The 14,967-nt window shown below is 38.1% G+C and overlaps 1 protein-coding gene across 3 annotated transcripts in view; it reads left to right on the top strand.

Annotated features, from left to right (window-relative positions):
- C3H5orf34 (chromosome 3 C5orf34 homolog) overlaps positions 1-14,967 on the top strand; it is a 31,283-nt gene continuing 16,316 nt past the window's right edge. The window contains exons 1-6 of one of the 3 annotated variants that reach the window (XM_033852844.2): positions 1-237; positions 3,870-4,103; positions 4,256-4,345; positions 6,667-7,310; positions 9,399-9,500; positions 12,986-13,109. In XM_033852844.2, coding sequence (XP_033708735.1) covers positions 3,909-4,103; positions 4,256-4,345; positions 6,667-7,310; positions 9,399-9,500; positions 12,986-13,109 — 1,155 coding nt within the window. In that variant the 5' untranslated portion in view covers positions 1-237; positions 3,870-3,908. Of the gene's footprint in view, positions 387-3,869; positions 4,104-4,255; positions 4,346-6,666; positions 7,311-9,398; positions 9,501-12,985; positions 13,110-14,967 lie in introns of all 3 variants that reach the window. The other 2 variants (XM_019930071.3, XR_012330666.1) reach the window with 2 other exon arrangements.

The following is a 14,967-nucleotide window of genomic DNA, read 5'->3' as shown; positions in this document are numbered from 1 at the left end:
GCGGTCAGGTCGGGACTTCCGGTGTTCATTTGTAAAGTGGGGCGGCTTTTCTAGGATGCGGGAAGGTTTGAATCGCAGCTGTTTGTCTTCGCTTCCTCTCCGGGGTCAGAGCTGTCGATGCTGCTGCCGCTGCTCCTCCGCTCCTCTGACTCGACGAAAGACCGCCAAATACTCTCCCTGTGGCCTTATTCCTCTCGGTTATGATTGTTTTCTTTCATCGAGAAACATAACTTGCTGGTAATTTGTTAAACTCAAAACAAATTCCTCGAGAAGCAGTCGTGGGCGGGCGCAGACGTTTCTACTCCGACCATTTTGGCAAATTAAAAGCACAAGGGCCGTTGATTGTCCTCATTTCCACGACTTTTCAGCTCAGAACTGCTTGCTGTGTGAGTTTAAGATGTTGGTTGTTGTTTTGATGAGGCTTTTTCTGTAACTAGATAGCGCATTTTGAAAAATGAGGCTCCCGTTTATGTCAAGAACAAACTTGTGGCTTTTTGATCGTTAAATGTACTCGGACGTAATGTGCTGGGTAGTGAAAACACAAACAGGAATAAGACAGTAGAGATGACGCTGGAAATTTAGGTTGGAGCTGGATTATTTTTTTTATGATGCCAAGAACTTTAGACATTTCTACTGTTTCTTGTGTATGCTTGATTCTTTAAATAATCTAAACAACAATTATACCCCAATGAGCTGTTAAAAAAAAAAAGAAAACTTGGCTAAAGATAAAGACCTTTTTCCAGTTGTTATCAGAAAATATGTTTTCCAACTGTGTATCTGCACTTGTTTTTTTCAGAAATAGCAAGTTGATATCATGCATATATATGATACGTATAGCTGCAATATAAATATATTTATTGCCGTTTAACAAGTATGTAGACAAGTGATGTAAAGCGGTTGGTATGGTCGGGTTGTGGAAAGTTACTTGTGAGGGCAGTACTGGAAATGGATTGGAGAGGGGAAAAATTGGATAAGGGTCCCAGACAGTCTACAGGAATGGAGGGGAAAGTTGAGGCCTGAAATAGGAAAAGGAGGAGCCAGATTTATGGGGGAGACTGACAAAATCAACAGGACTTGTTACTTGGATGTAAAGGGAAACACTGAGAAATCAAATATTGCTAACATTGAGATGCCATTAACTCAAATTGCAAATTCAGGAGGAGCAAGAATTTTAAAATTCACTTATATATTCTTATATATTACTTATATATTTATCATTAAAAAAAGTTTATTGCACCCTTATTATTGGCCAAGTATTGTTTTAGGTGCCAGGGATAGAACTGTGAATAAGACAGATGAGGGCCCTGCTCTGATTGAGTTTATGTCCTAGTGGGAAAAGACTAAAAGCAAGTAAATAAATAGAACAGTTTTGATAGTAATAGATATTGTGAAGAAAAACGATGAAATGGTTAAAAAGTGATTGGGAGATGGTTGGGAACAACTTTAACTGGTCAAGTTAGGCCTTTGAGGAAGTTAGATATTTGTGCTGAGATATTAACGGTGCCAAAGAACCAGCGATGTGATGAGCCAGGGAAAGGACATGCTAGGCGGAAGGAACAGTGCAAATGTTCTGACATGTGATACAGCTTTCTTAAAAAAACATTAAAAAGGCCAACGTAGCTAAGTTGTCCTGAACAAGGAGGAGAGGGTTAGGAGATGACATTGGAGAGGTAGATGGGGACAGGTTGTATGGCTTTTATAGGCTGTGGTTAAGAATTTGAGTTTGGGGCTTCCCTGGTGGTGCAGTGGTTAAGAATCCACCTGCCAATGCAGGGGACACGGGTTTGAGCCCTGGTTCGGGAAGATCCCACATGCCAAGGAGCAACTAAGCCCATGCACCGCAACTACTGAGCCTGTGCTCTAGAGCCCGTGAGCCGCAATTACTGAGCCGGTGTGCCACAACTGAAGCCCGCGTGCCTAGAGCCTGTGCTCCGCAACAAGAGAAGCCACTGCAATGAGAAGCCTGCGCACCACAACGAAGAGTAACCCCCGCTCGCTGCAACTAGAGAGAGCCCGTGCACAGCAAAGAAGACCCAATGCAGCCAAAAATAAATAAATAAAATACATTAATTAAAAAAAATTATTCAGGTTTTATCTAAGTGCAAATGTTGGGTTGTAAGTCAAGAAGGGTTAGATCTCATTTTTATTTTAAAAGGTCCCTCTAGCTACCGTTTGTAGACTGGCCTCCAGGGAGTTGAGTGAAAGTGAATTAGGGGGTATTACTGAAGTCTGCTTTTGGTGGGAGTGATTAAGTTCCATTTTTGTCATGTGGAGTTTGATGTATCTGTGGAACAGGGACATGAAGAGAGGTCCTGCAGGCAACTGGAAGCTCTGGAGAGAGGTCAGGTAGATTTGGAAGTTCTCTAGAGAAAGAAAATGATTAAAGTTGTGTGAATTTCCTCAGGAGAGATCATTTAATATTGGTTTAATATTTACTTATATGCTGACATATTCTGCAAAAGATTATAGGCTATATCATATGTAGCTAATTATATACATTGAAAAGGGGTAAGATTTTTTTTAAAAAGCAAGGGTGGGCATAAAAGCAACATGGGTGTATCTAGTAAGAAGAGATGAAATGGGGACTAACTAAGGTCAGGTGCTGATGAATCCTTGATTTGAGAGAATGGTGAAGAAAAGGAATGATTAAACTAAAAAGAGCAATAGATATAGATGGGGTGGTGGAGGAGGGACCATGGCGCACCCCCCACCCTTTTTTTAAAAAAATAAGAGGCAGAGGAAAAGGAAGTTTGGTGCAAGGGAAGATAGACAACATTGTCACACGTTGACCAGTTTAGTAGGGTGAAGACTGAAGTCATTGGGTATAGGAAGATACTGGTAACCGTTGTGAAACAATTTCAGTAGAGAGGTGGAGGAGAAAGCTGGATTGCAATTCATCGAAGATTGTTGGGAGAGAAAGCTGACACTGAGTGGATACTATACCTGAGAAGTTTATTGGTAGGAAATAGAGGTAAACTGGGGAAAGTGGTATCCATGGAAAGTTTTTTTTTTCTGACAGGTGAAACTTTATCACCTGAGTAACAGAAGGAGATGATGTCCTAGAAGGGGATGGAGTTAGTTTTAGAAAGAATCATAAAATTTACTGAGCTCCTACAAGGCAACATTCACACTACTGGCACTGTCATACATGTTGTCTCATTTAATCCTCACAACGATCCTGTTACCCCCGTTTTACAAATAAGGAAACAACCAACCCAGCCAACCTGTGGTTTATAGCTATGAGCTAGTGGAGTTGGAACCCAGCCCTCCATTCCCCTTCCGTCACACCTATATGGAAAGCATAAGTGAAAATACAGAGACATTTCAGAGGTAAAGAAGAGAAAATTGAATTCAATGAAATAAGGATGAATCTAAGACACTAGCTGGTTAATTAGCTTTCTGAGTCGTGACATGGATCTACTTCCTTAATGCCAGGCTAGGGGCAAGAATCCAGGTGTTCTTTTCCCTTAGGCCTAATAGTTACTTTTGGCCTGCCTTTTACATGTCCTACAAATGATTTGATGTATTCTTTTTGCGAAGATGGAATTTGCTTGTTATTTGAAATGAGATACTGAGCATACAATCTTCAGAAGTTAAACTTCAGATGCTACTAAAGCTACTAAAATGATAAGGGCATTTATAACTTGGTGGGCCATCTCCCTCTCAGTTATCTTCCACATTGAAGTAGAGCCCTTGGGGTTAATGAAGGCATTCAGATCACATAAGCGTGTATAGCAAGATAATCACTTTTCATTCAACAAAAGTAAATGCAATGGCAATTTTGTGTTTTGCTTATGTTCACTTATTTTGATAGAACTTTTGTACATGACGAGAACTATTTGGTGCTACTGTATTTCTTATTTCCTCAGCCTTTGCCTTGGAAGGACATTTTAGCCATAGTCACAATAATGGCGGCTGAAGTGCAAATAGTACTTTATGAAGATGACTCAGTGGAGGTACAATATGTTGATGGTTCCAGATTGCAGCTTTCTCCCTGTGGCTCTGAATTTTTATTTGAAAAAGCACCTCCTATTTCAGCACATCCTTTACAACAACCAGAAAGAATTCGCCAAAGGACACACTTTGTTATTAGCACGTACCGAGTAAGTAAAGATGACACAAAAACTACCCTTTTTAATACTAAAATATTGTTGAGGTGGCCAGAATATGGAAAGTAGTTAGTATTCCGGATTACTGTCATTCTAAATTGATTTTCAAATCATTTTTTTAAATTACTTTGTATTTCTTTTTGTAGGAGCAGCTACAGCGAGCCCTAGATTTCCGTAACTCCTTTGCTACTTGCCCTTTTTTATCTGAAAGCATCATACCTTCTGAAAGGAAAATGGTAATATTTTTTAAACTTCATTTTTAAAACAAATATTTGAGGACAAGTAATTACAAACAGGTAGTTTAATATTTAGTCTTTTTCTTCATGACACTTTGAGCATAGACATGTTGCTATAGAACACAGGCCTATATATTTCCACAGACTAGGGTGTTTTGATATTTTGTACATTGAGACACAGAAGTTATATAGTTTCTCTCTCTGCCTTTTTTTTTCCTTTAACATCTTTATTGGAGTATAATTGCTTTACAATGTTGTGTTAGTTTCTGCTGTATAACAAAGTGAATCAGCTATACATATACATATATCCCCATATCCCCTCCCTCTTGCGTCTCCCTCCCACCCTCCCTATCCTACCCCTCTAGGTGGTCGCAAAGCACCGAGCTGATCTCCCTGTGCTAGGCGGCTGCTCCCCACTAGCTATCTATTTTACATTTGGTAGTGTATATATGTCCATGCCACTCTTTCACTTCGTCCCAGCTTACCCTTCCCCCTCCCTGCGTCCTCAAGTCCATTCCCTATGTCTGCATCTTTATTCCTGTCCTGCCCTAGGTTCTTCAGAACCATTTATATGTGTTAGCATATATATGTGTTAGATTCCATATATATTCCATATATATGTGTTAGCATACGGTATTTGTTTTTCTCTTTCTGACTTTACTCTGTATGACCGACTCTAGGTCCATCCACCCCACTACAAATAACTCAATTTTGTTTCTTTTTATGGCTGAGTAATATTCCATTGTATATATGTACCACATCTTCTTTATCCATTCGTCTGTCAATGGACACTTAGGTTGCTTCCATGTCCTGGCTACTGTAAATAGTGCTACCATGAACCTTGGGGTACATGACTCTTTTTTTCTTTTTTTTTTTTTTAATTTATTTTCTTTTTGGCTGCATTGGGTCTTTGTTGCTGAGCACGGACATTCTCTAGTTGTGGCGAGTGGGGGCTATTCTTTGTTGCGGTGCGCAGGCTTCTCATTGCAGTGGCTTCTCTTGTTGCAGAGCACGGGCTCTAGGCACATGGGCTTCAGTAGTTGTGGCACGTGGGCTCAGTAGTTGTGGTTTACGGGCTCTAGAGCACAAGCTCAGTAGTTGTGGCTCATGGGCTTAGTTGCTCCGCGGCATGTGGGATCTTTCCAGACCAGGGCTCGAACCCGTGTTCCCTGCGTTGGCAGGTGGATTCTTAACCACTGCGCCACCTGGGAAGCCCTGTGCCACACTTTAGATTCCACATATATGTGATATCATATGGTATTTGTCTTTCCCTTTCTGACTTACTTCACTTAGTACAGTAATCTCTAGTTGTATCCATGTTGCTGCAAATGGTATGAATACTTCCCTTAATTTTAGCACACTAACATCTGTACACATAGATAGCACTGTAAATTTACCAGGCTTTCTTGACAGTAGTTTTCGTAAATCTAAGGTTTTATATAAATGGAAGGTGAAATGTGTAAATTGGCAAAAGCTTAACTGATTAAAAGACTGTTATGTGACACTTGCATTTTTATCTTATATGAAAAGATGCAACAGGCACTGTTACCTGTTATGAATCTGTTTGCTGTTGGTCCAGATCAGTTTACCTTTGAGTAATTCGATTTTTTTAAATGTTACCCTTTAAGGCACCCGGAATTTAGTGTGTGCTGTACCTGGTGCTATGTAGGACGAGTACCTTATACATGTTATCCTGTTTAGTCCATGTGATAATCCTTTGAGGTAGCATTTCCCGAATGCTGTTCAATCATTTCAGTACCATTTATTAAATATGTAATTCTCCCTTTCCCCCCTTGTTTTGAAAAACTTATGTTATCGTATGTAACATTTTGAGATACGGTTGAGTCTGTTTCTGTGTTCTCTAAATTGTTCTGTCAGTGATTGTTATGCTGGTTCCATACCATTTAGGTTATGATTGCTTTTCATACAGTAGTGCTGGTCTTCCCTCATTTATATTCTTCTTCAGAGTAGACTTTTGGAGAGAGGCTGCAAATCTATTTATCTCTGATGCAGTGTACACTTTAAATCAAAATACGTTTAACATTAAATATAACCAAGATGATTTTTCTTTTTCTTCTTTTCTGTCCTTTTTGTCAGAGAGTGTGTGTGTGTGTGTGTTTTATGTCTACTTTTCTAAGAAATAATCTTAACAATATCAAGTGCTCTCTGGAAAACCATATATAGGCTGACATTTTTCATTCTTTCTAGGTAGTAGAACACAAAACTTTAAGAGCTTTCTTAAGTAATATGTAAGTATCAAATGTATGGAAAAATTGGACTGTTAACAGAAAATACCATCCCTTTTTCTCCCCTCAACTCAGCGTATCTTCACTGACATCTCAGAAGTAAGATGGCCCGATCTTGATACTGATGGTGGCATGATATGTATGCAGAGTGGCACCGTGAAGATATCATCTTTAGACGGTCACGCATACCTTTGCCTGCCCAAATCTCAGCATGAATTTACAGTACATTTTTTGTGTAAAGTAAGCCAGAAGCCAGACTCATCTATAGTACTGTCAGAAAAAAATAATAAAGCCAAAAAGGACAAACTAGTTGAAAAAGCTGGCAAAATCTGTACATATGGAAGTTTTTCAGGACAGAGACTGAAGAATAAAGAAAATGAACTTTATTATCAGATCACGAAATCCAAAGAACCTTTAGAGAAGAGTTGTGTAAATGGAACTGAAGGGAGGGAGGCACTGTCTTCACCTGGGACAAAAGACACGTGTGTATACACGTGGGTAAAGCAGTGCTGGTCAGTGGCCTCCTGTCCGGAGGAATGGGAATATCCTTTGTCTTTAGCACTTCGTTTTCATAATAAAATCAGCAATATGTCTGGAACTGATGCAGATATCACCCAGAAGAGAATTTTAACTTCTGACGTTTCTGAGGAAAGAGGAAAAGAAGTTTCTGTTCTTCCCAGGGCCCTGTTACTAAGCTGTCCTGTCCCACACCTGCACAGGTAATGGAAGAATGACTTATTTGTCCTAATGCTTTTGTCAGAACCAGACCTACCTAAGGATCATTTTTCTTTCGGAATCATCTGATACCATTCATAAGGAAAGTTCAGTTGATCTAAAACTTTGCTTGTAACGGATAGTAAATAATGTCCCCAGCTAATGTGTTGCTTATATTTCTTACTTCACATCCATGCATTGGATGTTGGTGGAAGGCTGACTACACTGGGTACTTTGTTAAGCATGGAGACTGTAGAGATGAAGAGTCCCTGCTTTCTAGGAGCTTAGAGTCTAGTAAGGGTCACTATCACTGGAAAGATTATTAAAGTGTGGTAAGTGACGGCACAGAGCTCTGTGGGAGCAAGCCCTGGGAAACATCTGCTGCTGCTCAGTGGAACCTGTTAGTTCTGTTGCTGGAGCATGGACCTGACGTGTGTGATCATGGGTTCCTTCTTTCATACATAGCCTCAGAGGACACCCTTGTCTTTGCTTAACTGACTGTAAATGTGTCCATCTTCAACAGGGATAAACATGGATAGGCTTCTGGCTGGCTAGGTACAGACCTTTTACCTTCACTAAGAAATGAATAGCCTCATGGTTATAGATTTGTAACATGAACTCTGCATGAGTAGTGTAGTAATAATGATAATAGCTAACACAGAGCACTTACTTTGTGCCAGGCATGGTTATACTTTACCTATTTTGTCCTCATAGTAACCCTATGAGGTAGGTACTATTACCAACCCCATTTTGTAGAGGAACTTGAGACACAGAAATGTTGAATAACTCAAGCACAGTCTCACACCTAGTGCTTGTAGAATTGGGATATGATCCCAGGCAGTCTTCTGAGTACATATTTGTTATTGGAAACAAAAAATGGGAATGATTTTTAGCCTTGTCATGATTATGTAGTTAGAATTGGGAATTCCGGTATTATAAGTACACATCAAAAGAGATTTATGCTTCTAAATTAACAGTTTTTCAATAACTTGCCACTGGCCTTGATTGAAATCCATTATCCTTAGGCATGGCTTAACAGGCCTTCTGTTATATGGTCTTTTCGTGGGTCTGTAATCCTCACCACTCTTGCCCTTGCTTTCTCTACTCTTGCTAAACTGGACTTCTTGCGGTCCATAGAATTCTTGCCCAAGCTTTCTTTTACCACGGCACCTACTCTTTCCATGCCAGGAACACTCCTTTTATCTCTCTCAGCTCGCTAACTTATGCTCATTTTCAGGTCTTAGCATAAATAAGCCTTTCTTCCTTAGGGTCATTATTCTGAAGTCCCTAGATTGGATTAGGCTCTATACAATCCCATAGCATACAGTAATTCTCTTTTCTTTATGTTCAGTATCTACTACTTTATGTCCCTGCTAGATAGAATCTCCGTTGAGGGCAGGGACCATGTCTGCTTTCTTGGGTGTCATATCCATAGTGTGTATTGCACAGTGCCTGGCTCACCATAGATATTTCAGTAAATATTTATTGTTTGAATCCTAAATTTTAAAGGTTAGTGAAACTTAAAATTATGTATTTATGCTGAGATTCAATAATGAGATTATTAAAAATACTAAGAAAAATACATGGAAAAATAAGATTACAATTGACTCTTGGACAACACGGATTTGAACTGTGTGGGTCCACTTATACACAGGTTTTTTCAATAAATATAGTGCTGTATTTTTATTTTTCAGATCTTTAAATGAACTAAGTATGGGGGGAAAGTTGGTGTTCGATTAGAGATCACAATTTGGGGAATCAACAGAACTAGGGTTTGAGTGCTGATTTTATCCAAACTGTTTCAGCTACCTGCCCTTGGGTGAGTCATTTATAAACTCCTTTGTTTTTGAGGCAGAGATAACAGTACTCAGTTTTCTACTGCACTGGGGTTAGTGCCCCCAACCCCCATGTTGTTCAAGGGTCAACTGTAGTTTTAAATTTCATTAATGCACTTTCATATTAATTTTTACTTTTCTTTGATCTAATGACTTAAGCAAGAAATAAATCTTACTACAGTAGCACTGTTCTGTTCACTTCTAAAGGTAATTATGTTAGGCAACCAGAATTAATAGCTTGTATTTTGTCCTTCACAGGTGGGAGTTTTGTGATTCACTTTCACAGAGACAGTTTGTTGAAGAAGAATATTCCTATCCTGAACTAGTGAAAGTGGTTTGGTACAAGGGTATTACCTATAGGTAAGGCACTTGTGTTGCATTTGGAGCTATTTAGCAATGTCACAGAGGGTATAGGACTACCCTTGTGGATAGACTCCCCCGTGAGTACAGTTTTGCCTGGGGCCACCATTCTCCTGTGTTTGGCCCTGAGTTTTACAGATCTCTATGTGTACTAATAAAATTTAAATTAAATTAAATTTAAATTTAATTAAAACTGAATAAAATTTAATTAATAATTTTATTAGTCCACATAGATGTCTTGTGACTAATTCACATTAACCATATTCACAAGATTTTTGTGACAACTCCAAAGCCAATGAGGAATTAGTTTTGCTTGTGAATGAAATATTTTGCCAGTTATTTAGGATACCCCTTCCAAGCAATAGGGGATCTAGTCATCTGAATTAGTCATGTCAGAAGGATGCCTGTTGAGCATGGAATTAGAGGAGAAGTTAGCTAGCCTAGAAGAGATTTCAGCCACCATTCATGCCACAGATATTCACTGAATGTCTCCTCTGTGTCTGCACTATTCTATTGAATTATCCCTATTCTACCACATAGTATACCTCGCTAGTGACTGGAATACTAGTGTTGGCTAGATTCAGAGTTTCACTTCTGTAAATAATGCTAGAAGAGATCTGTGAAATTTTTGTTCTTTGGGGTCTCCTTTTCCTGCATGAAAACCACCCCTTTCTCTTTTTTTTTTGTTTGTTTTTATTTGTTACTTTTATTTAAAAAATTTTTTATTGAAGTATAGTTGATTTACAATGTTGTGTTAGTTTCAGGTGTACAGCAAAGTGATTCAGTTATACATATATATGTATGTGTGTGTATATATATATGTGTGTGTGTGTGTATGTATATACATATATTCTTTTTCAGGTTCTTTTCCCTTAGAGATTATTACAAAATATTGAGTATAATTCTCTGTGCTATACAGTAGGTCCCTGTTGGTTATCTATTTTTTATATAGTAGTGTGTATATGTTAATCCCAAACTCCCAGTTTATCCCTCCTGCCCTTTCCCCTTTGGTAACCACAAGTTTCTTTTCTATGTCTGTGGGTCTATTTCCGTTTTACAAATAAATTCATTTGTTTTGTTTTGTTTTTTAAGATTCCACATGTAAGTGATATCATATGATACTTGTCTTTCTCTGTCTGGCTTACTTCACTTAGTATGATAATCTCTGGGTCCATCCATGTTGCTGCAAATGGCATTATTTCATTCTTTTTTAAGGCCAAGTGGTATTCCATTGTATATTATACCACATCTTCTTTATCCATTCATCTGTCAACGGACATTTAGGTTGCTACTGTGTCTTGGCTATTGTAAATAGTGCTGCTGTGAACATTGGGGTGCATGTATCTTTTCGAATTAGAGATTTCATCTTTTCTGGATATGTACCCAGGAGTGGGACTGCTGGATCATATGGTAACTCTATTTTTAGTTTTTTAAGGAACCTCCATACTATTCTCCATAGTGGCTACACCAATTTACATTCCCACCAACAGTGTAGGAGGGTTCCCTTTTCTCCACATCCTCACCAACATTTGTTATTTGTGATCTTTTTGATGATGGCCATTCTGACTGGTGTGAGGCGATACCGCATTGTAGGGTTTTTGTTTGTTTGTTTTGCAGTATGCGGGCCTCTCACTGTTGTGGCCTCTCCCGTTGCGGAGCACAGGCTCCGGACGCGCAGGCTCAGCGGCCATGGCTCACGGGCCCAGCCGCTCTGTGGCATGTGGGATCTTCCTGGACCGGGGCACAAACCCGTGTCCCCTGCATCGGCAGGCGGACTCTCAACCACTGCGCCACCAGGGAAGCACCCTCATTGTAGTTTTGATTTGTATTTCTCTAATAATTAGCAATGTTGAGCAGTTTTTCATGTGCCTGTTGGCCATCTGTATGTCTTCTTTGGAGAAATGTCTATTTAGATCTTCTGCCCATTTTTTAATTGGGTTGTTTGTTTTTTTGATATTGAGCTGTGTGAGCTGTTTATATATTTTGGAAATTAATCCCCGGTCAGTAGCATCATTTGCAGATATATTCTCCCAGTCCATAGGTTGACTTTTCGTTTTGTTTATGGTTTCCTTTGCTGTGCAAAAGCTTTTAAGTTTAATTAGGTTTAGAGAAACTTAGAGAAATTAAAGAAACAATTCCATTTACCATCACATCAAAAAGAATAAAATACCTAGGAATAAACCTACCTAAGGAGACAAAAGACCTGTACTCCGAAAACTCTAAGACACTGATGAAAGAAATTGAAGACGACACAAACAGATGGAAAGATATACCGTGTTCTTGGATTGGAAACATCGACATTGTTAGAATGACTATGCTACCCAAGGCAATCTACAGATTCATTGCAATCCCTATCAAATTACCAATGGCATTTTTCACAGAACTTGAACAAAAAAATCTTAAAATTTGTATGGAGACACAAAAGACCCCAAATAGCCAAAGTAATCTTGAGAAAGAAAAATGGAGCTGGAAGAATCAGGCTCCCTGACTTCAGACTATACTACAAAGCTACAGTAATCAAAGTAGTATGGTACTGGCACAAAAACAGACATATAGATCAATGGAATAGGATAGAAAGCGCAGAAATAAATCCATGCACCTCTGGTCAATTAATCTATGACAAAGGAGGCAAGAGTACATAATGGAGAAAAGACAGTCTCTTCAATAAGTGGTGCTGGGAAAACTGGACAGCTACATGTAAAAGAATGAAATTAGAACATTCTCTAACACTATATACAAAAATAAACTCAAAGTGGATTAAAGACTTAAATGTAAGACTGGAAACCATAAAACTCCTAGAGGAAAATATAGGCAGAACACTCCAAAGAGTGTTCAAAAGATAAGTTGCAGTGATATCTTTTTGGATCTGTCTCCTAGAGTAATGGAAATAAAAACAAAAATAAACAAATGAGACCTAAACCCACCCCCTTCTGACAATATGTTCTTCATATATGTTTCGATAAAATTGACTTGGCTTAAGTTTTTATAAATTATATACCCAATACCTTGACTGTACCTGGCTGCTCCAGGTACAGTCACCTTCTCTTAGGGGTGGCTCCTTTTACACATGGCTAACCTCATCCATCAGGTATTGATTCTACTAGTTTCATTTTTACAGAATAATATTATTTTTAGGCTCTGGAGTTGTCATATTTAACTCCTATGCAGTGGGCATTGCTTTGATGACTATAATGTACCAGCCACTGTGAGTGGCAGTGGGATACCAGGATGATAAGACAAGATGCCTGACTTCTAGAAGTTGAGCTTAGTTGAAATAGATACATTAACCAATTCTGGGTGTTCTGTTTATTTTTTTCAAAAAAATTAATTTAGCTGGTTGATGTGCAGAGTATGAAATTATCCGTTTTTTTTAGATAGGCAAAAAAACCCCTCATACTACCTTTTTTTTTTAATATGATTGCCATCATCTATATGTTAATCTCAATGAGAAAAATATTTTTTTAATGATTATTTCTTTTCCTTAGACTTACCCACAAAAATATGAACTCAATAGAGGTTTATCCTGGAGATGGATCTGTTTTCAAATCAGAAGGAGCTTATTTGGGAAACTATTTTATATATTATTCCATTCAAGAAGGATCAGAAGAGGTAAGTTGACAATGAGGTCTCAGCTCAAGAAGATTTTTGGTACATGGCTGTTTATAAATAATTCTGAATATATATATATATATATATATATATATGGGAAATTTGATCTTCTATAAAATTTCTTGCTACTACTTCTTAGTCTAGAGAATTAATATAATCTTACTGCCAGCATTGGCACAGTAATTACTAACTGCCTTATTTTTGCTGTATTCTCATCCAGTATTCTGTCATCCATTTGCCTAAGCAGTTTGTTTTTAAATCAGAAATTAAATTTCTTCTGTCATAGAATTTATCAATAGGAAACACTAAAACCAGCAATATTATTTGGAATCAGTATACTTCTTTGAATTAATATTTGCATATTAAAAAGCACATTCTTTTCTCTCCACATACAAGTGCTTGCATATATAAAACACCTCTTAACTCCTAAATCTTCATATACAATTAGAACATTGAACAGGATCATTCTGTTGTTGAAAACAGTGAAACATAACATGATCTATTTAATATATCAGACCAAAATGTAATCATGTGGAAATTTTGTTGATAGTCTAGATTTGCTTGTTCCCAGTCTGACATTTGAAATCCACCCTTTTATAGGGATTACTATAGTATCACACAGCTTTGCTTCGCAGGATGGAACATAATACGTTTTCTTTCTCTATTACAGAGTATTTGAGTGATAAGATTATCACGGTTGCTAGGAAGAAGACTTAAAACTAGAGCAGATTTTTTTTTAACTAGTAAAAATTTCAAACATATGCAAAAGCAGAAAGACTGGCGTAACAGACCTTCATGTACCCATTACCCAGCTTGTTCCATCTATACTTCCCACTGCCCCCTCCACTTCCTATTTATTTTTAAGTAAATCCCAAGTATCATTTTATTCATAAATATTTTAGCATATATTAGAGCAGATTCCCTGCTGAAGTCTATTTGTAGGAAAGTATTTATTCAATAAATATTAATTGAACATTCATAGGCAGGCACTCTGCTAAGCACTGGGTAAAGATGAAGCGTTCTTGCAGTCAAGAGTTCACAGTCTAGTAGTCAGTCAGTCAGGCAAACAGGCAAATGAGATGAAAGCATGACCAGTAGTGTGTGTGTGTGCGCGCGCGCACGCACGTGTGTAGTGCATGAGATGATTCAGTAAACAGGCAAATAGAATGGGTATGCATATACATCCACACTACTGACTGCTATGTATCGAGAGTTCAAACAACTACAAGGCAAATACAGAACATCTTCCTGGGGCTTCAGTTTTACTCAAAGGTGTCGTGGGGAGGGGGTGATAATTTTTATACTGAAGCAAACGTATCACATGTGCTTTGGAGATAAAACAAAACTTCCAGACAAGTTAGCTGTGCCTTGTGGTGGGCTGCTGTGGGCCTCACACACTCAGACCCCAGGGAGCAGCACATTCATTCTTCTCTGTCCACTTGAGTGAAAAGATTTGGAAACAATTTGCTTTCTTTGGGGAGTAAAATTGTTTGCTCCTTACTTTAGCCCATATTCCAAAATAAATTCCAGGTGGATTAAAGGGCTAAATGTAAGAAACCAAACTTCATATTTATTAAAAGAAAATAGGAGGACGGTGTTTATAGTGTTGTGATAGGGAAGGCCTTCTTAAGTACAATACACAAAACCAGAAGGCATAAAGGAAAGTTTGATCAGCTTGAAATTTTTAAATGTATGTTAAATTTTAAATATTTAACTTCTGTTAAATTAGATAAAGTAAAAAAGACAAAGGCCTGGAAGAAAATATTGTACACTATAAATCATTAATAAAAAGACCAGAAAAAAACCTAACAGAAAAATGAGCAAAGGATAAGAATGATTATGCCATGTAACCCATAGT

The sequence above is a fragment of the Tursiops truncatus genome, chromosome 3, assembly GCF_011762595.2.
Source record: "Tursiops truncatus isolate mTurTru1 chromosome 3, mTurTru1.mat.Y, whole genome shotgun sequence".
Taxonomy (NCBI): Eukaryota; Metazoa; Chordata; class Mammalia; order Artiodactyla; family Delphinidae; genus Tursiops; species Tursiops truncatus.
This window is presented reverse-complemented; position numbering and strand designations above follow the sequence as displayed.